This window comes from Taudactylus pleione, unplaced genomic scaffold, assembly GCF_031769625.1.
Source record: "Taudactylus pleione unplaced genomic scaffold, aTauple2 ptg000145l, whole genome shotgun sequence".
NCBI lineage: Eukaryota > Metazoa > Chordata > Amphibia > Anura > Myobatrachidae > Taudactylus > Taudactylus pleione.
Window position 1 is genome coordinate 5313524 of NW_028284547.1, and position 20084 is coordinate 5333607.

General features: G+C 38.2%; 1 protein-coding gene across 1 annotated transcript in view; it reads right to left on the reverse strand.

Moving 5' to 3' along the window:
• Positions 1 to 205: 205 nt before the first annotated feature.
• LOC148522652 (uncharacterized) overlaps positions 206 to 20084 on the reverse strand; it is a 281599-nt gene continuing 261720 nt past the window's right edge. The window contains exons 15-17 of the mRNA XM_088473978.1: positions 19397 to 19473; positions 306 to 975; positions 206 to 264 (exon numbers count right to left, since the gene is read on the reverse strand). Of these exons, the coding sequence (XP_088330104.1) occupies positions 206 to 264; positions 306 to 975; positions 19397 to 19473 (806 nt within the window). The remainder of the gene's footprint in view (positions 265 to 305; positions 976 to 19396; positions 19474 to 20084) is intronic.

The window sequence follows — 20084 nt, forward strand, 5'->3', positions numbered from 1 at the left end:
CTGCATAAATATTGGCCTTGTGTCTGCTGCTAAATAAAGCCCATATTTCCTAACAGAGAGACTATACAGGGGGGAAAATGCCCAAAAGTCCATATGTCTTTCCTCTGCTGTCTATATCAGGACTCATTTATATAAAACACTCGTCACATTCAGACAATATTTTGGCTTGATTGAATGTATATTATAGTAATATCATTTAAATTACTTATGAAACACATGCTACATACATGCCTTCAGAGTGACTCCTCATGTTATATCTTTCTAGTAAAACACTCGGGTGTGAATCCTCTGATGTCTGACAAGATTTGACTTGTGGGCAAAACACTTGCTGCATTCAGAGCATTTCATTGGTTTCTCTTCTGTATGACTCATCTGATGACTAACAAGTTGTGACATCTGGGGAAAACTATTACTACATTCAGTACATGTAAATGGTTTCTCTCCTGTGTGAATTCTCTGGTGTTTAACAAGATGTTGCTTCTCTGTAAAACATTTTCTGCATTCAGAACATTTAAATGGTTTCTCTCCTGTGTGAATTCTCTGATGTATAACAAGATGTGACCTATGGGAAAAACATTTGCTACATTCAGTACATGTAAATGGTTTCTCTCCTGTGTGAATCCTCTGATGTGCAATAAGATGTGACCTCCGGGAAAAACATTTGCTACATTCAGTACATGTAAATGGTTTCTCTCCTATGTGAACTCTCTGATGTATAGCAAGATGTGAACTTTGGGAAAAACATTTGATACATTCAGTACATTTAAATGGTTTATCTCCTGTATGACTCCTCTTGTGTATAACAAGACATCGCTTCTCTTTAAAACATTTGTTGCATTCAGGGCATGAAAATGGTCTCTCTCCTGTGTGATTTCTCTGGTGTATAACAAGAAGTTGCTTCTGTTGAAAACATTTGTTGCATTCAGAACATGTAAATGGTTTTTCCCCTGTGTGACTCCTCTGATGTCGGACAAGCTTTGATTTACATGTAAAGCTTTTGTCACACTCAGAGCACAGATGCAGTTTCTCTCCTGTGAGACTCATCATGTATTAGATAAGATTAAATTTAGTTGCTCAATGTTTCTTCTATCCAGGAAATGAGAATAGATTTTTATGAATCCTTCAGAGATGTAAGAAGAAATGACTTCTGTAGTTGAGTTGATCAGAGAATAATGTCCCTTTCCACAGTGTCTTCTAATATTCTAAGTGGGAATTCTGCTCCTTATTTGCCCTATAAGAAAAAAAGGTTTATACTTAAAAACTAAAAACTTATTGGGGTAATTATACTTTTACAATAATACTGTTATATTATGTTATATACAGAACAATATAAATTTATATATATATGTATATATATATATATATATATATATAGCTATCACTTTTCCTTTGTGCATCATCAAACACACGTACACATTATTATTGGTTTCAACACTTTCTCTTCATACAACAACAGTACACACTTACATACAACACGTTATCACTTATGTTTTTTCACACACAACTTCATTCACTTATTTTTTCATGCACAATTTTATTCACTTTATTTTATTCACTATATATATATATATATATATATATATATATAAAAACATGTCACAGTCATTTACCATTATTTTTTTTTTTTTTTCAAATTGCTATATCACCATTTCCAGTCAGATGTGTAGCACAGAGACCTCTACCCTCCTGCAGCAGATACGAATACTTAAATAGCAGTTGAGTATGATATCCCAGCTATCAGGATACCACTAGTCAGAATACCAACAGTGTTATTCTGACATCCAGAATAATGACAGCCATAGGAGTCAAAAGTGAGTATTTTTTTACCCCCTCACCAAAACCCCTTTGCTAATCCTAACCCACACTTCCCAGTGCCTAACCCTAACCCTTCCTCCTAGTGCCTAAACCTAACCTTCTCTTCCCTGCATCTAAGCCTAATAGCTCCTCCCCAGTGCTTAACCTAACCTCCCCCCATGGTACCTAACCATAACCCTGCTACCCAACACTTACCATCAGGATGCCGATAGTCAGGATACTGGTGCCAGGATCCCAACCTCTCGGGATTTTGGTACCGGTATTAAGACCATAAGTATCCCACACACTGGGATGCCGACTACATCCCCTAATATAGTACAGAAAGTCTATTAATGTTACTATGATAATTGTTTAATCCTCATACTATGACCTCAGAATGTGCAGATTATACATTACTCACCCCCTGCACTGACCATAGATGGGTAAAACATGATACCGATCCTGTCACACCTACTGTCACCTGATGCAACAGGATGCCACCATTATCTCTGCACACACCATGAGAATGGGGATAATGTGACCATCTCACAGTCATGTACCTCTGTGTGATGTGTGCAGAGGTATCAGTTATCATTGTTGTATGAGAAACCAAAGGGTATATAGGAAATTTCTATGTAAGATATGTGGGTAGGATTGGCTGTAGAGAGCAGGTTGTATAATAAAAGTTATAAGAAGAAATATTAATTAAAAATACTAATTATTTGTAGTATGACTTTAATTTTCATGTGTCTGGCTGTGTATTTGTGAGTATTTATCTCAGACTAATGCAGAGAGTAATCTATAAAAAAAATCAAATGTCCTAACGGATTCACTGACTGACTCACTGTTTCATCAACTCACTGACCCAAATGAAAAGAAAAATTAAAATCAGGTAGTATATTTCATCCATGATATAGGTAATCACTAAAAAAACTTTTTCAAAATTTTATTCCTAAGGGGTTGAAAAGGGTTAAAATGTTTCCTCCCCTTGTGCAATGTCCTGACTGACTGTCTCATTGTGGCAGCAGACCCACTCAATAGTTAAACAGCAACTTTCACCCCAAGTACTACCAAACATCACTGGCAGTTGGTGTGGCTCCCCTATTTGAATTGTGAGGGAGGGAAATATGAGAGAGGAAAATGTGTTACAGCAGCAGTGATTGGGTAATGTCACTATAGAGGTAATGGAGGGTAATGTGGTACTAGACAGATGAGGAATGGGATGTGTTACAATTGATAATGTGGTACTACAGGTATGGGAGGAGAATGTGTTACTACACAGGTGATGAAGGAAAATTTCAAATATGTTACCTCAGTGTGAGGCAGGAGAATGTGTTATAACTCAGGTAAGGGAGGGGGAATTTGTTACTGTAAGTGTGATCAAAAGTAATTTATTACTTCAAAAGTGAGGGAGGGGAAAAAGTTACTATATGTGTGAGGTAGAGATTGTATTTCTACATAGGTGAGAAAGGGCAATGTTGAGTGTGTTATAACATGGGTGAGGGAGGGAAAGGTGCTAGTAAATATCTCTTGAAATATATTAACCTTATTCACAGAGTAAAATGTAAAATACTTTGAAGGAGCTGCCACCTAGATACCCATTTATATATAATAACCTGATGCACAGAGTAATTTATAAGATACTATGATGGAGCTGCCACCTAGATACCGATTTATATATACTAACCTGATGCACAGAATAATATGTAAGATATGTAAGATACTATGATGGAGCTTCCAGCTAGATACCTATTTATATATATTAACCTGATGCACAGAGTAATATGTAAGATAATATGATGGAGCTGTCACCTAGATACCCATTTATATATAATAACCTGATGCACAGAGTAACATATAAGATACTATAATGGAGATGCAACCTAGATACCCATTTATATATACTAACCATATGCACAGAGTAATATGTAAGATACTATGATGGAGCTGCCAACTAGATACCCTTTTATATATACTAACCTGATGCACAGAATAATATATAAGATACTATGATGGAGCCGCCACCTAGATACCCATTTATATATACTAACGCGATGCACAGAGTAATATGTAAGATACTATGATGGAGCTGTCACCTAGATACCCCTTTATATATACTAACCTGATGCACAGGGTAATATGTAAGATACTATGATGCAGCAGTCACCTAGATACCCCTTTATATATACTAACCTGATGCACAGAGTAATATATAAGATACTATGATGGAGCTGCCACCTAGATACCCATTTGTATATACTAACCTGATGCACAGAGTAATATGTAATATGTAAGATACTATGATGGAACTGTCACCTAGATACCCATTTATATATAATAATCTGATACAATGAGTAATATATAAGATACTATGATGGAGCTTCCAACTAGATACCCTTTTATATATACTAACCTGATACACTGAGTAATATATAAGATACTATGATGGAGCTGCCACGTAGATACCCATTTATATATACTAACGTTATGCAAAGAGTAATATGTAAGATACTATGATGGAGCTGCAATCTAGATACCCCTTTATATAAACTAACTTGATGTACAGTTTATTATATAAGATACTTTGAAGGAGCTGCTGCCTAGATACTCTTTTGTATATACTGACCCAATGCACAGTAATAGTAATAAGTAATATGTAAGATAATTTACTAGATTTGTGACTTGAGGCTATATGCTCACAGGCAAGGGAACCAAGAGAGGGAGCACATACTAATTAAGCCAGGTATATGCTTGTTAGCAGAGCCCAGCATGGGCATAAGTTTGATGCCTACCCCCCTTCTGACCTGTCAGAAGCCCAGCACATGCTGTTGTGAGCTGGGCTTCAGACAGAGGCTGATTGCTGCTGCTGTACAGCAGCTGACTCCTCTCTTCTTCCTATGGGGGATAGCAGAGCAATAAGTAGACTTTAACGTGCACTGGGCCAGAATAAACATTGGTTTCATTTTCCCCTCCCTATTTTTCCAATAGGGACATAAGATGCAAGACCAAGAAAGGGGTGTGGTCTCATTGGGAAGGGCCAATATAAATCTGATTTGTGCTGTACAATGATGAAAGGGTACCAATCCCACTGTACCACTGTTATCCAGGTGTCACTGCCAAATACAGTGTGTATCCAATGGCTGCAGTGATAATACACAATAATTATGCAGTAGAACTCACCAGCTTTAGATGAAGTAGAGTGTAGGTAAATATGCACCTGTAGCAGGATTTGTCCATTAGAACAGCGCCATGCACAATCCTGTAGCCAGCAGTGTACAGTAGATCACCAACTAAAAATGTTGATAGTGTTCTACTTATAGTGTAAATACAGCAAATATCAGCTGTGGGGAGATCCACATATGTATCCTGCACCGGCACCAGTACTCAGTGGCAGGGGAATTCAAGGTGTGATAGTAAATCCTGGGTTGGGAGTTGGTGTCTGTTGGTGGCTGCCATCATAAATTGTGGGGCAGATAACTCCATGTATAAAGGTGTCTGACTGCAATGTGAGAGGTGATAGGTTTGAGTCCCAAATATTACAGTGTTTTGAAATGTGTGTTACAAGAGGATGTGACTGAAGGTGCTTGGGGAGGTAGCCAGATGGAGGGGGAGTCAGCCAGGGAGTAGATAGGGGTGGTCAGGAGATGACGGGGATAAAAAAGAGAAAGCTATAAATGAGAATAATTATAAATAGAAAATTGAAAGCCAGAACAGCTCCCCCTGCCCTGCAGTGCCATATGCCATGGCACATGTTGCACTACTCTAGTTATGGCCCTGGAAGATAGTGATGCACAGATTTATCCATGCACTAATACAATGAAATAACTGCTAGCCAGGCATTTTTTCATGGCTGGTCAAACTTTAGCTTCAATGAGACATAAAATAGAGGTAGAGACAGAGGAAAGTTATTATTTTAATTGGAAACTAAATGTATCTGTTTGTTGATACATTAGCTCCATAGGTTCTGAATGAAAACTGTGTCTTTTCAGCAGGCCTGCCAAGAGCCACGTTGGGACCAGGTAAAAGAGGGTGTGGTCTAATTGATGGAGGTGTGACCATGCACACTTAGGTTAAAAAAAAGTTTTGCAGTGCTGCGAGTGAGGGGGGCACTGTGAGCCCTCTCAGCCCAGTCTATAACCAGCAGGGGGTGCAATCAGCTTGATCTCTCCCCCTACAGGCATAGGATACTGCTGTGGCTGCTTCTTAGCAGCTGAGAGCAGTCTCCCAGTGCAGCCCAGCACAGAGCAGCATGTGCTGGGCTGCTGTGATGTTAGAGGGGGGGATCAGTGCTGGACCCTGGCCCCCCTCAGGCCACTCCAGCAAGCCTGGGCCCATATAATTAGTACCCACTCTCCCCCTCTCGGCACCCCTGCTTTTCAGATAGAACTCTGTAAGCCCATAATTATTATTCAATAGACTACCTGTATAAGAAATTACTCTGTTCCATGCAGTCTTCTTTTTGTCCAAAAGATGTCCCTTTACCTTTCTTGTATTATAGTACTATTTGAAATATGATCAGTGATTACCACTAATTTATACAAAAGGATTCATATATTTATTGAATTTTTATAGAATATTTATTATTAAATATATAATCTACAATAGTACTGATATATAATCTTTAGCTATGTTACACATATGTTCCCAGAATTTTTGCCCAACTTTTTGTAATTGCTCAGAAAATGTTTTGTTTTTTTAATATTATGAGACAACTAAATGTTTTTGGCTCATTCTATTTAGGTGACAGACGATAAGTGATCATATATATATTTACATATGTATCATGAACTTACATTATTAATTTACAATCATTAAAGTATGTCTAACTACCCTGTGACATATAAGATAATGTGGAATCATATAAAATTCACAGTGTAATAGCTATATATATATATATATATATATATATATATATACACACACAGGATTTCTTTAAATACAAAACTGATTAATAGGTAATGCAAAATTTAGAATATAACTGTTAGAGAAATGTATCCATTTACATATGTTTATATTATTATAATACCCTTAACATTTTGTTAAGGTAAGACTTAAGTAATGATAACAAAACAGTATCTAAAAAAATTATATCTACAAATATTTATGTATTTAGCAACATAAGCATGAATAATATAATTTATGTTTTTAGCAACATAAGCATGAATAATATAATTACCTTACTCTGGGGATTCTTCCATCTGTCTCTTTCTTACTCCTCCATCCACCCAGCTCTCCAACCAGCAACTAAACCAACAGCTTTGCCATCAGCTATTAGTAGCCTGATACAGCCTATTTATAGTTATTCCTCCCCCATCTCTCTCCAGTAGTTCCCAGGATGATGTGAAGGGAGGTGACATGTAAATTAGGTTTTCATAACATTAGTACATTCAATGAAGCAGCTTCTCGTGCCTATCTCCTTGTCTTGTAAATGAGGTGTAAATATCCCTAGAGTCAACTACAACAATGAGAAATGCTAGTTAAATCTTAGCAGGGGTAACACCTTGCATTTTAATTAGTTCACATCAGTCTCTGGCATCCTGGTTATGTTACCAAAGAGACATTTTGTTTTGGAGTCACCTATTGTCTGGGCAGAGTTTCAGCAGAAAGACCTGTTCTACTTATCATCACTAATGTTACAATTATTTATTGCTATACTATATTTTATTTTTTTTTTCAGAAAAAAAGTGCACTCACCAGCCTCTTTAAAAATTTTGAAATTATACTCATCATTTTATTGTAACATCCATGTAGATAGCAATAGCCTTTGGTTGACGTTTCAGTCCACACACTGACTTTTCTCAAGACCAGCTCCTGCCATATCACCAGACAACAGATAGAGATATGGGCTCCCAGGAAACCACCAGCTACTAAATAGCCATTGCAATCAATCATAATACAGCTCAGCAGTGACACTCCAAACAAGCATCAGCATTGCTATAGCACAAACCAGCAAATCCTCCTCATATACAAATCTATAGATCACTGTTCTAGGAATTACATTGCAAGATCGCCAAAATATATTAAACAATATATTACCTGCCTCACATGTGTACATATTGTCTCATGTTGCTTCATAAAGGCATCACCTAAAGGGCACTTCCGGTACGCTCATAGAGTCTGAAACGCCTCACCTAACAACTGGGTGATCGTTTGTATTCCACTGCAGAATTACATTGCAAGATCACAAAAATGTATTAAACAATACAGTACCTGGCTCACACGTGCGGGCATTCTCCCTTGTTGCTTCATAAAAGCATCGCCTACAGGAGCATTTCCAGTATGTTCATAGAGCCTGGAACGCATCACCTAGCAACCGGGTGATCGTTTACGTTCCACTGCAGATGCTGTTAGTAGACTGCTAGTATTTCAACGAGCAGGCTATCATTACCAACATCGGAGGTGATGTCAAAAGAACACTCACCAACATATGTGGCAATGTTTTCAACAATCAAATGTGCCAGCATTTTTTATAAATGGAAATATCATGATATATACGCTTAGTGCAAGCGGGTACCTGGGAGCACATTAGCAACATTTAAGAAATAAACAATCTTTACTATAGAACAATTGCATAAATCACTCATTAATAAAGCAGTAGACCCAATCACCAGCTATCGAAAAAAATAGTAATAAAAAAGAAAAAGAAAAAAAGAAAAATGAAAAACTACTAATATGGAACCTACTTGAACACTCAATATTCATACAAAAATAGAAAGTGAGTTCATCTCATTCAGGCCTCTAGGGGCCACTGTATCCAAATGATATATCCACCACGCTTCTTTCTTCAGTAGCTTCAAGCCACGATCCCCCCTCTTTGTAAGGGTGGTGTCCAATCTGTAATCATACAGCGTAATGTTGACAGCTGATGTCCTGCTTTCAAAAAATGGGTAGCCACCGGTTTGTCAGAGGTTCCAGTTTTGAAAGCCAACCGTATGGAGGACCTATGTTGGTTCATCCTCTCATGAAAGGTACGTATAGTTTTGAAAAAAGATCTGTTGCGCAAAGTTTTTTTGGAGCTTGAAAAGTAACTTTTCCAACCAGTTCTTCTAAAGGTATTTGATGTTTGCTGCTCACCTCCTTAGCCCACCTTCTGAGCCGTAATTCTATTAAAACATCAATAAGGAGCGCACCATTGTGAACCATATAACAGAAATAATTTATTAAGCTTCGATGAGGACATAAATCAGCATATAAACAAGGCTCCAGCAGTCACTGCACTGCTATACGTCCGTGTACTCCGACTGAGCATCGCGGCTTCAGGGTAAAACTCGGACCTTAAATTTTGTGCTGAATGGAACACCGTCAGCATCACCTCCAATCCCAAACACGTTTTGGCATATAATTAGGCTTTGACCGTGAGCGTGACCCACTGACGAAGTCTAATTATATGACGAAACGCACTTGGGATTGGAGGTGATGCTGACGGTGTTTCAGCCAGCATGAAAATTAAGGTCCGGGTCTTATCCTGAAGCCGCGACGCTCAGTCGGAGCACACGGACGGATAGCGGTGCAGTGACTGCCGGAGCCATGTTTATATGCTGATTTATGATTATCATAATGTGAGCGTTCTCATTGAAGCTTAATAAATAATTTCTGTTATATGGTTCACGATGGTGCGCTCCTTATTTTTGTTTTAATATATATATATATATATATATATATATATATATACATTACATGATTATTACTACATGGATATAGGATACTGCAGGTTCATTTTGTGCCCTTACCCCATATCATAGGTACATGTGCAGTGTACAAGTGTATATTTTAAATATATATTTTCTGTTTTAATTTTTCATTATACACATGTGCATATATATTGATTGTTTGCTGAAATATTCCTAAACACAACAACATTATTACTTTATGGATATAGGACTCTGCAGATGCATTTTGTGCCCTCACCCCATATCATAGATACATGTGCTCTGGCTTTAGGTAAATTGTGAACCTTTTCAGTAAGTCTGATCCAGAATATTGATCCTGATTAGGGTATATGAGCCCTGGGCTGAGGTAATTGTGTATTGATTCAGCACAGCTATGACCCAGAATAATGGTCACTGAAATATCAACATAACAGTGATATACATCATATATACATCACATGTACCTGCATTTTATATGCATGTTGTCTTTTGTAGACATTGGGTTTTCTGCAAGGGCAGAAAGAAGAAAGTGATTATTTTGTGGGGGCACTCTTTATCAACTCTTCACATAACAATTAAAACATAACTTTTAATGGTGATTAATTAAGATTTGAATGCAGCATTATCCTTAAGGTTTATATTACATATATGTACAGTTTATAGATTACTTTTTTATTTTGTGGAGAGGCTCTAGCTATGAGTTTATTGATCTAATGGAGGGCCATAACAGTACATCATGTCCGGTTAAGTTCACTTATGTGAAGAGTCTTGAACATATTGATTTTTTAGATGTGAGAATTAGTAGGGATGGGAATAAGGTGAACACAACACTATTTAGGAAGGCCACAGACCACAATTCTTTGCTCCACTATCAAAGCTCCCATCCAAGGATTTTAAAACAAAGGTTATCATAATATGAAATTATTCAAATTCGCAGAATAAATTACAAAAAAAGTCACAAGATTAATGAAGTGTTTGATAAATTTGTGGCCCATGGATATAATAGACAACATTTAGAATCTACAAAAATTAAGGTATTAGAGATGAATAGAGAACAACTGCTGTGTAAAAAATCAAAAAGTAGCAAAGATAATATATTCGCACGGGTAACCCACTTCAGTGGCAAAGAGGCAGGTGTGTCCCCAAAACGTTGGTGGTGTTATAGATGTTTGTTTAATATAGATTTGATATTTTCAAACCTCCGAGTACCGCAGCTTGTATGTGTTGGTATTTCTATATGGATGTATCCTGAGGGCACCGGAAATGCTGCAACCAGTCAGGAGAGTGCTGGTCCATGTTGGATTTTTATTTATATATTGAATTTCTGCCACTCAAACTCCACAAAAGAAATTAAATTACGATCATTAAGGCTGACAACTTAATGGATGTGTTCCTTGCATAATAATACAGATATGGTATGCCATGACACAAAGTGGTTAACTGCAGATTCAGCACTCTCACAGAGTGAGATTGCTGTCACTCACAAAATGGTGGAGCTGCTTTTTCACAGAATTGTGTGCTCATTGGAATACACAAATGCAGTCTATGCAACTGAGGTCTGAGCAGAGTATATAACTGCACAGATGAGATCAGAGTATGGTGGATGGGGGTAGAAGACATAATGTTGTGTATAGGGCAGATAGAAAAGCATGCAGAAGGGAGGATTAAGCAGTACAGATGGGGTGAGCCAAAGTTATGCAGATGGGTTGAAAACAGTTGTGCACATGGGGGGAGACATAGTGGCACAGTTTGGGGGAACAGAGCAACATGAATGGGGAATACAGAGTAGCATGGATGCGGGAAGATAGAGCAGACCAGATGGGTTAAGACAGATTGGTGTGGATGAGGAATACAGACTAGCACAATAGGAGAACACACAACAATAGGGATTGGGGAAGACAGTTTGGTGCAGATGGGAAGGGAAAAGACAGAGTGGCATAGTTGGGGGGGCAGAGTGGTGCAGATGGAGGAAGAAAGAGTGGCAGAGATGAGGGGAGGACAGAATGATGTGGCTGGGAACAAGGCAGTGGTGAAGATGGAAGGAAACACAGTGGCATGGATGCAGGAAGACAGGGTGGTGCACATGGGGAAAGACATTGGTGTGGATGAGGGCATGCAGATTAGCACAGTTGGGAGAACACACAGCTGTAGGGATTGGGGAAGTTATTGCAGCATGGAGGCAAAGTTAGTGTACATGCAAAGACAGAGTATTATAGTTTTAGTAATTAGGAAGCTGCACACTGAAGAAGCAAACAGCAAAATGGCCATCTGTAAGACAGGGACCTGCAGTGCACATGCAGGCTACCCTGTGAGAATGGCAACACAGCACACATAGCTGAAGAACACCAGTATACTGAGACTGCATCCAGGCACTTGCGGTTTGCAGTAATACCTATATGGTAGCAGGTATACTTCCTTTCTTTTTCTCAATGGACTCTGTGTTTTCCAGGTAGTTGAGGTGGGTGTGGACCCTGAAATGTCTATAGATTTCAGAGTCCTCCCACCACCTTAGGATACGCACACTCCATGTTACTGGACTACATTCTCCTGTCAGCACTAGTTCTGCGCCGCTCACTCCCCACCAACACTTAATAGCATATGGAGGATCAGCAGCTTGCATTACTGTGAAAAGGTGCACAGATTTTTTGCTCATTTAGAGGGGTATTCAATATGAAATGTTAACTTCACTGTCGAAGTTAACGTTTCATATCGGAGTTTTTACCTGCGTTAAAGTATCGGGCGTGCTCCCGCTTATCCCCGTATTCAATACAAAATTTACGGAAACGGGAAACTCCGAAGTTGGATTTGCGCAAAGTTACAAATTTTTCCTTAAAAAAATTGTAAGACCCCCTAAAGTTGTAAAAACATGGGGGATCACTATGGGTACCCCCATTTTAGCCTTTAATTGAAAGTCGGGGATTTAAATAGCCGCAGCAGGTGTTTTTTTTCCGACATTGAAGAAGTGATGCAGAAGAGCACTTAGGTTATTTTTTTCATTTTTTTAAGTGCTCCCATCAAATTTGGGGTACATGAAAATGGGTACCAGCATATTTTTATGTCCCTACAGTAAGTTTTTAAAAATTCTGCATTTGTGCACCTGCCGCTATAATTCTATTCTTCAAAACACCTGCCGCATACTTGCAGAATAGCCCTGAACCTATTTCTCTATTCTTAAACAATTTTTTCCCATTTTTTTTTTTACACCCCAATTTTTAAATACATTTTTTGGGGTGTCCCTATTTTTTTTTAAAACTTTTTTTGACACAGTTCTTTTTTAAATGTCATTCCCAGGGGTACAGGCTATTTTTTTTAAGCCTGCACCCCTAAACCCCAATTCTGCACTTTTTTCCACACCTATTCAATGGTGAAAAGTTATCCCCGTTTTTTATCAAAGACTTTTCAAAACTGCGATAAGTCTTTGAAATTGAATACGGTGTAAAAGTAAAACCTGCGATAATGACGTCATACCTCTGATATTAATGCAAAAACAATGTTTTCGCACCCATATTGAATAACCCTGTTAGTCTTTTCCGTCTTTGACCACTATCTTATACTCTCTCTTACTTAAGTATTGGGTTACTCTCATTGCACTATCCGAATTGGAGGTCCTTGCACTATTATAACAAGGTGCCCTAAAGCGGCGAGTCCAAAAGCAGATGCTCTTACACTTATTCAAATCCCATAGCAGACTATGAGGTATGCTCTCTCCCTGTATTAATGCTTTGCATCAAGGGAGAAACAGCTGCACCAGAGTATGCCAGAGAGGGATCTGTTCTGTGTATATCTATTTCCTCTACTCTTGTCTATATATGCTGAATATTTATTATTTTATCACTGTAACACCTATGGTGGGTGCAAATGTAGATGCTAATAGGAGATAAATTCTCATGTGCATCAGTTACCAGATAGAGTGTGATACCTGCATATATACTCTATGTCAAAGATAAAGAAATCTACATATATTATATGCTGCTGATGGAATAATTATATCTTAATTTCCTTACAATAGAGGTTATAGTTACTCAAACTAATATCTAATAAGATTGTACATATTGTATAGCATTACATGATAAACAAGATTTTCTGTGATGGTCTGAATAACTATTTACTGCTACAAAAATTAAATTTTTTTTGAACCTCTATAATGATATTACATGTTTTACTCCATTTTGGCTGTTCATTGCATTTCCCTGTCTAAACCTTGTGCAGAGGGAATAGCAGCTATATCAGCACACAATATAGATGTGATTTACCAGATGTAATTTTTCTTCATTAATTTCAATGTATGAATAAATTCTCATTATCAAGTTTACGCAATACCTGTAGTGTGTGGTCTTTATATAGGGAATAACCACATTTGTTACCATCTACCAAATATAATGTGATATCTGCATGTACTGTGTGCCAGGACAAGGAAACCACATTCACTATATATTGGCTGATTGAGTAATTGGAATCCAGAGACCTAGGATATAAGTATCTATGATCCAATTTAAAGGGACTCAGTATACTGTACAATTTGTATAGATCCACACAGATTTCTGCTATATTTTGTGTGTTTGTGATTGTAGTTACATTACTAAAGTATTTGAACTTCTTATATTGAACTATTACTGACAATATTTCATTGCCTTTTGTATAGCCAGTGAATGAGCCGTACAAAAATATTTTTATTCTTATATGTTGGTTTGAATATTTCATAAATCTTTTAAATGGATTAATAAAAGTTCATTTTTAATACTAAATTTGAGTGCCCCCCAAAAAAGAGTTTATTTTTCTCTCAATTTGTACCATATAATTGATAGAAGATAATTTATCTTCAAATTATTTTATTTTTGGGATATTTGACAAATGTACAAATTGAAAACTGGAACCAAACCAGTATATCCACGGGACATAAATAGATCAGTCTTGTTGACCCCCTATAATCACCTTTTACTGTACATATAACTAAGTTTATATATATATATATATTATGTTATGTAAATAAAGTTTATTGATACATTCACTATGGGAATCTTGTGTATGATTGTGATGACCATTTTAAAGAAAATATACCCTTCTGAATGTGAATACACTGACAATTTTGTGAGTAATGGTACACAGTTATTAACCCAGGTTAAAGATACCATGATAGGTTTTATCTACGTTTACTCAAAGTGAGTGAGATGCGCTTTACAAAAGAGCATCAATTTTTGTCTATGTGTTTATCTTTAGAAAAACATACTTTTTAAAGTAGTAACTGTACTTCATTTATTGTGAGTAAGGTGCATCATAACAGGAAGTACCCACCCTTGTCTAAATCTGCAGGAAAAAAGAAGGAAAAACAAAGATACCTTTTAAAGGAGTAACTGTACTTCATTTGTTGTGAGTAAGTTGCTTCATAAGAGGAAGTACCCACCCTTGTCTAATCTGCAGAAAAAAAGAAGGGAAAATAAAGATACCTTTTTAGAGAGTTATCCCAGCTTCCACCAAGTAAGTCTTGGTATGCAGCCCCTTTTTTCCTGTAATATAAAGCTTACTGTATGTAGGAGGTTTTATATACCATACTAATTGAAAGAAAAAGACCCCTGTTAAGCAGTTAACTAATCTCTGTTCAGTGAGTTTGGGCATCCCCCTCTTATGTTGTAATCACAAATATCAATAACTCTGGGCAATACTACACATTGTTCTTTTTTGTCAATTATTCATGCTCATATGAAAAACATCTCAACCAGATGAATACAAAAGGAAAATACAGACAAACATTCAACATTTATGCATAAGTATTTTAATTATACCTTCTACTGTAGTAACCCAATGGGTAGCACCAATTCCACACCTTTTCCACATTAATCTACTAAATCTATCATATTTTGGGATAGATCCTCATGAAGATCAGCAGGCAGCATTCCTGTTGAAGTGATGCATCAACTCAAAAACCCTTAATCTGTCATTTTTATCTATAACAGCAGCCAATTGTACCCTAAGAATTAGATGCACTCACCATTAATTAGGATGCCACCAGGTGTTAACTTCCTAGACAGTAGGGGGTTATACAATTAACAGATAATTGCAGCTTTAAGCTGGAGATGATGGGCTTAGGACAATTCCATTGCAGAACTGAGGCCTTAATAGCTATCCATGGTAGTTTGGTCACATGAATTAACAATGGCACTTGAGCTGGGGTAGACTGCAGGTGGGATACACAGCAGGGATAAGACAAGAGACAAGTCCCAGTACAGACTGGAATACCAGGAGCAAACAGCATAGTAGGAAAAAAGCAGCAGATGGTTTCAATGCTAGAAGTGAGAGGAATAGGACTAGAAGGTTACACTAAAGTATAAACTATCACTGGCAGGAATATGTGGGGCTGAATAACAGACACTTGAACCAATGGGATAAAAGAAGAGAGACTTGCCCCCTAAATAAATATACAAGCAGCTGAAGTGCTGCACATAGAGCCAGCATACCGGCTGCTAAGAAACAGCTGGGACAAAAATTCAATGTGGCTGCTTGGAGTACCAATTGTCTAGCAACCAGTGGGACCATCAGGCAGCACATGTGAAATGATGTGGTGACCCAGTAGCCCAGCAATGGCCGGGACTCATAACAAACCTTTGTGAGCATATTGGGTTTATTGATCTGACCCCCTGGCAGAGCACAACCTCTCAGCCCAGAAACAAAAAGATTGCTCTTTAAAATGCTAACAGGTAACCTTCTTATTCCCCCCGAGGATATGTTCTAGAATGTAGAGCTCAAAGTTGGTTCACCTTGTTGATTAGCTTATTCCTTTCTAGGTTCTTAATGACAGATAAACATCTTCTTTTAGAAACATTGTTAGCATAATTAAACAATGGTTCCTTCAGACTGGAGAGAATGACAGGTGTGATGACTCATGCTGACTGCTGACTTTAATGCTGACTGTACTAAGATGGGGTGAACCTCCTCTTCTAATATTGAAAATAATGCACAGTATATCTGTGTACAACATTCCTAATACTATGTACATGCATATATACTAAGGGGTAAATAAGCACATTATTTATAGATTTATCACACACTTTTTTCCTATAGAAGGAATTCCTGTACTGAGAGGACTTTTAAATGGATAGAAAGCTCTTTATTGTACTAGTCCCAGCACCTGCATGAGCAGAACAGCTGTATATTACAGAGATCAGTCACAACATTGGATGCACAATCAACATTTGCACCAGTTCCATTGATTTTTTTTGATCAATTCTTTTTACCTATTTGCCCCTTTCTTTACTAATATTTTATGTTGTAATATATTTCTATAATTAATCAATTTGGATAATTTTACTTTTATGGAAAATATATAAAGTTATGTTTTAGACCAGTACAATATTCCAGGATAATATAAAAATATGGGACCTGATTCAGACCCATTAGCTAGATGCAATCGATCGCTCCGACCTCATGGAAATTTGGCTAAGCGACATCAAGGCAGCCACTCGCAGGGCAAGTCATAAGCACTCCCACTTTTTGTATGTAGATGCCCACCAGCCTGTTTTAAGACACCCACTTGCATATGTCATCTCCAGGAAGTGCATGAAACCATTGGTACATCGAGCACCTCAGCTGCGATCACAGCGCTTGAGGTTGACTATACCCTAGGGCAAGCACTGCGAGCACTTCAGTGTAAATTTCTAGCAAGTGACATGTCCTATGATGTTGGCTGTTATATTATGTATGCCTCTGAAATGGCGTTAAAATTCTTAGGCATACCTGTGTTCGCACCTCCACTCCCCTGTTTCCAGTGTCATGCCCCTGTTACCACCCACAAATGGCTTGACCTGTCACTCATTCAGCTGGGGTGTCTATGCTTAGCGAGCGAGAGTTTAACCATCGCTCGTTCTAGTTTGCGCACGCACAATATGAAGTGTACGTATGCGCATATTGAAGAACATCGCTCACTCTGAGTGATTGCTTGCTAGCGAAGTGTCTGAATCAGGCCCATGGTGCGGAGAATGGAGCTACTATAAAAGTCACCATGAGTGGAATTTACTTTATGTGAATTTAAGACAGAGTTAATACTTAGGGCCAGATTCAGACCCGCTTGCAAGATGCTGTATGCTCGCTAGATGTGCATGCACATTTTTCAGAGTGACGGGATGGGAAGGAATCACTCACCAAGGCATTAGCATGCCCACCATGTCTTGGTGAGCAATCACTTTGTGTAAGCATATGCCCATTAACGTAGGCAGAGCCACCCACCAGCACACATCATCTCCAGGAAGTGATTGAAAACATCGGCACATCAAGGACCATCGGAAGCAAACGCAGTGCTTGTGGTTGCTTTACCCTATAGCAAGCACTGTGAGGATTTCAGTGTAAATAAAGGCTGGTGACATGTACTATGACACTGCCTGCTAATTATGTATGCCTCTGAAAAGGCATTGAAACACTCAGGCACGCCTGTGTTCACATCTCCAACCCCCCATTAATACTGGACTGCCCCTGTTACCACCCACAAATAGACTATCCTGTCACTCATTACACTGGACTGGTTTTGCTGGGCGAGCGAGCGGTTTGCGATTGCACAGAGTAGTTCGCACATATGCAGACCATCGGACCGCTTGCGAGAGCACAGCGCTTGCAACCGGGTCTGAATCATGCCCCTAACGCTAAAGAAAATAAGAAGTTCTGCTTTCTTTATTAGAATGTGTGGTTTGTGTTTTCAAAAATTTCATATTTTAGGTTATTTTACATATAAATAGAGAAAGAAATAGCACAATGTGAACTAGACCTCAGTCAGATGTAAATTAATTGGTATATAAATGGTCTTTTATTGTTGCTTTGCTGAACTTTTCTTTATGAAAAATTTGGAATATTTTCAAAATGTATCAGAATTTTTTAAAATGGTCATCTGCATGTGAACAAGAGAAACCCCTATATGAATGACTCCACTTCTCTCACCGTGATTACTGGTATGCACAACAGTAAACCAGCTGTAAAGATACCGCTATAAGTACACACCACTGTTTATGAATGTAAGTGATGTACACTATAGAAAACCCACAATTAAAAAGCAAAGCCCAAGGAATATAATCTCTGTCCTTTGGGGATCAAAATACACCAAAATATACCTCTGTAGGAGTTTTCCCCCGCTATGTTAAGTGAGTAGGGGTTCGCTCTAGATACCATTTTGATACAAATTCAATTATATTTTACTAAGGTCTGGTTCACATATTGTGCTATTTCTTTCTCTAGTTATTTGTAAAATTACCAAAAAAACTGAATCTTTAAGAACATCAACCACACATTGTATTACAAAAAAACAGAACAGCTTCATATGAGCTTAGTATTATCTCTGTTTTAAATTGACATAAAATAGATTCCAATCAAAGTGACTTTGATAAAAGATCCGTTCTCCTCACCATATTTTTATATTGTCTCAATTGTGTTAGATCTCTTGGATTGATCATTAGGTTTTGATCAGGAACCGATTAAGTAAAGTGAAGCAACACATTCCCCCTATGTATTTTCTTTGAAATAGTCAATATTCCAGTATAACTAATATTTTCTCTTTTGTTTGGTGTGTTCTACAGTGTTAGGTGTCAGAAGTAGCACCACCTTTTGCCATTATAAGTACAAATTGCATTTAAAAAAGATAAATCATTATTTCAAGCAATACGGTACGTTTGGTTCAACATACACATTGTTTATTACATTACAAGGGTACAGAAGATAAACTGCAGATGTTTCTTCTCTCATGTCTTTTAGAAGACTGATTTATATAAAACACCTTTAACATTCAGAAAATAATAATGTCCTCACATGTAAACATATAGAAGTGATACAAGTTATCTAGCATATGAAGACCATGATACATTCTGGCCTTCAGAGTGATAACTCATGTGATTAATAAGTGATATCTATGTAGTAAATCTCTTACTACATTCTCTGCATTTATAGGGTTTCTCTCCTTTGTGACTCCTCTGATGTCTAACAAGTGATCGCTTATTGTTAAAACATTTGCTACATTTAGAACATGTAAATGGCTTCTCTCCTGTGTGAATCCTCTGATGTGTAATAGGGGTGAGCGGGTTCGGATTTCTGAAATCTGAACCCCCCCCGAGCCCCCCCGATCCGAGGCAGATCCGAGTCAGGCTCGACTTTTCCCGCCTGACTCGGATCTGAAATCGAGGCAAAACGTCATCATCCCGCCTTCCGGGACTCGCGGGTTTTGGATCCTATATAAGGTTCCTGCGTCAGCGCCATTTTCTCACTCGGCTGTGGACAGTGAAGAGGGAGGGTGGGAGTTAGGGCTGGCTGGGCTGTGTAGTGTAGTGTAGTGCAGAGTAGTGTTGTGCTGTGCTGTGCTGCGCTGTGCTGCTGTTGTCCATAGGGGCTGTGTCCACTACTTCAAAGTCCATAGGGGCTGGCTGTGTTGTGCTGTGCTGCTGTTGTTAATAGGGGCTGTGTCCACTACTTCAAAGTCCATAGGGGCTGGCTGGACTGTGTTGTGCAGTCAGTTCTCCATAGGGGCTGTGTCCACTTCAAAGTCCTGTGCAGTGTCCCAGTCCTAAAGGAGTGCTGTAGTGTTGTCCAGGGGGTGCTCTGTCCATCACGGGTGCTCCCGCCAAGTGCTAAAAAAATAATATTTTTTCAGTGTTTGTGAATTGTGTGCGCAGTTGC